General features: G+C 40.8%; 1 protein-coding gene across 1 annotated transcript; it reads left to right on the forward strand.

Annotated features, from left to right (window-relative positions):
* The first annotated feature begins 281 nt into the window (after window positions 1-281).
* Window positions 282-1,539, forward strand: LOC136475358 (protein FAR1-RELATED SEQUENCE 6-like). Its single transcript, XM_066472883.1, has one exon. The coding sequence runs from the start codon at window positions 397-399 to the stop codon at window positions 1,537-1,539; it is 1,143 nt and encodes a 380-aa protein (XP_066328980.1). The 5' UTR covers window positions 282-396.
* Window positions 1,540-3,158: the final 1,619 nt, after the last annotated feature.

A 3,158-nucleotide genomic window follows, 5' to 3' on the forward strand; every position in this document is an offset into this window, starting at 1 on the left:
TGATGCTGATCCTCTAGAGATCAATGTCACCCTGAGAACCCAAAGATTATGAAGGGAGCGTTGTTTCCTGATATCACTTCATTTAGGAAAGCAATTCGACATTATGCTGTGAAGACTGGGTTTGAGTTTGCTGCTGCTGGTTACAAATCTGACAAGTCAAGGTTCATAGCTAAGTGTGCTGCTGAGAGGTGCCCTTGGCGTATACATGCTTCCACCATTTTTGATAAGAAAACTATACAGGTACATTTGTTTTCAGATTTGTGATGTATCATTCTCTCTGTTATCATTTCTTTGGATATTTTATTTAGTTAATTAATTTTTTTATTCCCTGTTGTACAGATCAAAGTGTTGCCTGCAGACCACGAGTGTGCTACCACCAAGCTAACAGTAGGAAGGATGGCTAGTCAGGGCTGGTGTGCAGATAGGCTTGGAGATTGGATTAAGAAAACCCCAACAAAGAGAGCAAAGGATGCAAAGGACAAATTGGAAGGTGACTATGGAATTAAGCTGAAGTACTCAAAAGCTTGGTCTGGTTTGAAGGTTGCCTTGGATCAAATACATGGTAAGTATGAGGAAAGCTTTCACCTTCTTTTCAACTGGCTTGCACAGCTAGAAATAAGTTCACCTGGAAGTAGAGTAGAGATAGAGTTAGAGAAGGTTGGTAAAAAGAATAGGTTCAAGAGGATTTTTGTTGCTTTGAAGCCTTGCATTGATGGATTCCTAGCAGGTTGTAGACCCTTTGTAGGAGTAGATGCTTCTTTTCTGAATGGAAAGTATACTGGACAATTGGCTTCTGCAACAGGTGTAGATGGGCACAACTGGTTATATCATATTGCATTTGGTGTGTTTCACTCAAAGACTGAGGACAACTGGAAGTGGTTCCTAGAGAATTTGCACAGTGCCATAGGAGACCCTCCAGGACTTGTGTTATGTTCAGATGCTTGTAAAGGATTAGAGAAAGCTGTGGGGGCTGTTTTTCCACAAGCTGAAAACAGAGAGTGTACTAGGCACATGTACAACAACTTCATGAAACACTACTCAAGGGATGTTTTCACTGACCACCTGTACCCTGCTGCAAGGAGCTACACAGAAGGCATGTTCAAGTGGCATATGAAGAAAATCTTTCAGTTTGCTCCAGCTGCAATTGACTACCTTCAAGAGTATCATCCTAGGATATGGTACAGAAGTGGCTTCTCTGAGGATAGTAAATGTGATTATTTAACTAATAATGTCTCTGAGTCCTTCAATGCTCAGATCAAGGACTTAAAAGGACTTCATCTCCATGAGTTAGTTGACATGATAAGAGAGTTGATAATGGAGAAAAGGTACATAAGAAAGAAGATTGCACAGAAATGGGCAGAAGGAATCCTACCTGGAGTCATGAAGGACTTGAACCTTATAAGTAAGAACCTCAAAGTTGTGAAGGTTAAAGTTAGTGATGATGACTTTGCAGAGGTGACACTGTTGGATGACTGGAACAACCAGAGAAGGCACACAGTAGATCTTAAAAATAACAAGTGTTCATGCAGGGAATGGTAGGTAACTGGCAAGCCATGCAAGCATGCCTTGGCATGGATACTATCCAACAGAGGTATGCGCATAGATGATTTTGTGCATGAATATTACTCTGTTGCTAGGTTCAAAGCTACCTATGAGGATAGAGTTGAACCAATGCCAGACAGATCGCAGTGGCCAGAAATTGATCTTGGGTTTAAGGTTCACCCACCTCTGCTGGGAAGAGCAGCAGGTAGGCCTAAGGTTCAAAGACAAAGAGGGTGCCTAGAAAAAAATCCAGACAAAAAGAAAGTGAGATGCAGCAGATGTGGAGGTTTTGGACACTTCACCAAGACCTGCAAACTTGAAATGGTTGGAGAGGATGGCGAAACTGCTACAATAAAGAAAAGGTTAGCTTTACCTTGAATTTCAGTTCAATTATCTAGTGCTGTTAATTATTTGAGGCTGTTAATTATCTAGGACTGTTAATTGTTTATGCCTGTTAATTAGTGGATAAAACATGTACAGGAAGAGGACAGATTGCACCCTTGAAAAAGAAGTTGGACCATCAAATGGGAAGAAAAAGAAGGCAACAAAGAAGAAGAAAACTCCTACGAAGAAAAAAAACTCCCTTGAAGAAGAAGCAGAAGAGAGATGCTGCTGCTCCTCCACCAAAGGTCGTCAGAAGCCTGAAGGACTTAATCTGTGATGGTGGACAGTGACCCTCTTGGTTGTGATGATGGATAATGACCCTTTTGGTGAATGTGAAACCTTTTGTGAACTTGTTTTGGTTATGTAATGGCCTGTGAATTTGTAGATGGCTGTGAACTGTGAACTGCTGCCTACAATGGCCTGTGACATGTGCACTGGATGCTGTGAACTGTGAACTGGTGCCTATGAATGGTCTGTGCTGCTTGTAAACTTGAGCAAACTATTTGCTGAATTTCTTAATGCTTGTAAACTTGAACAAGCTTCAATGCTCTTGTAAGGAATGCTATTGTCAGTTTGAAGTAGAATCATGGTAATATCAAGATGTGCCATTTCAGTTTGTAATATTTCAGTTTCCTTTGAATAATGCTACTGTCAATCTGAATTTTTCTCAGTTTCAGTCATGGTATGACAACATACATGAGGTATGACCAACAAATAATTTTTGAAACTAAATTCCATTGACATATAGCAGGCAGCATACATACATTCCAGTTCATCCTCTTGGAATTGTCATACAACATGAGAGACTAACAAAATAATTCTTAATTAACTAGGTCCATATTTTGCTCATAAGACATCCTAAAGCTACACCTACACACAATGCTGCTATCACAACATAATCCATTTTCACCCTCTGTACTTGGATCTTCAGATCATCCACATCACTCACGGCACTGTCAATTTTCTGCCTCAATGCATCCACCTCTCGCTTCATGTCTAGAATGTGGTCAATAGAACCACCAACATGGTGCCCAGGACTATGAGGAATCGCCTTCTTCCACTGAGTTGGGAGTTGCACTTTGTTGCGTAAGAATGCAACATATTGGTCCTCGGACATGATGATGCCACATGTTGTTGGGTCGTCCTGCATCCAACGAAACCCTAGCCGCATGAACACCAACCAAGAACTGAAAATTGAACACAAATTCGACAGAAATTGACTTACTTTGATG

Source organism: Miscanthus floridulus, chromosome 8, assembly GCF_019320115.1.
Source record: "Miscanthus floridulus cultivar M001 chromosome 8, ASM1932011v1, whole genome shotgun sequence".
NCBI classification, from domain to species: domain Eukaryota; kingdom Viridiplantae; phylum Streptophyta; class Magnoliopsida; order Poales; family Poaceae; genus Miscanthus; species Miscanthus floridulus.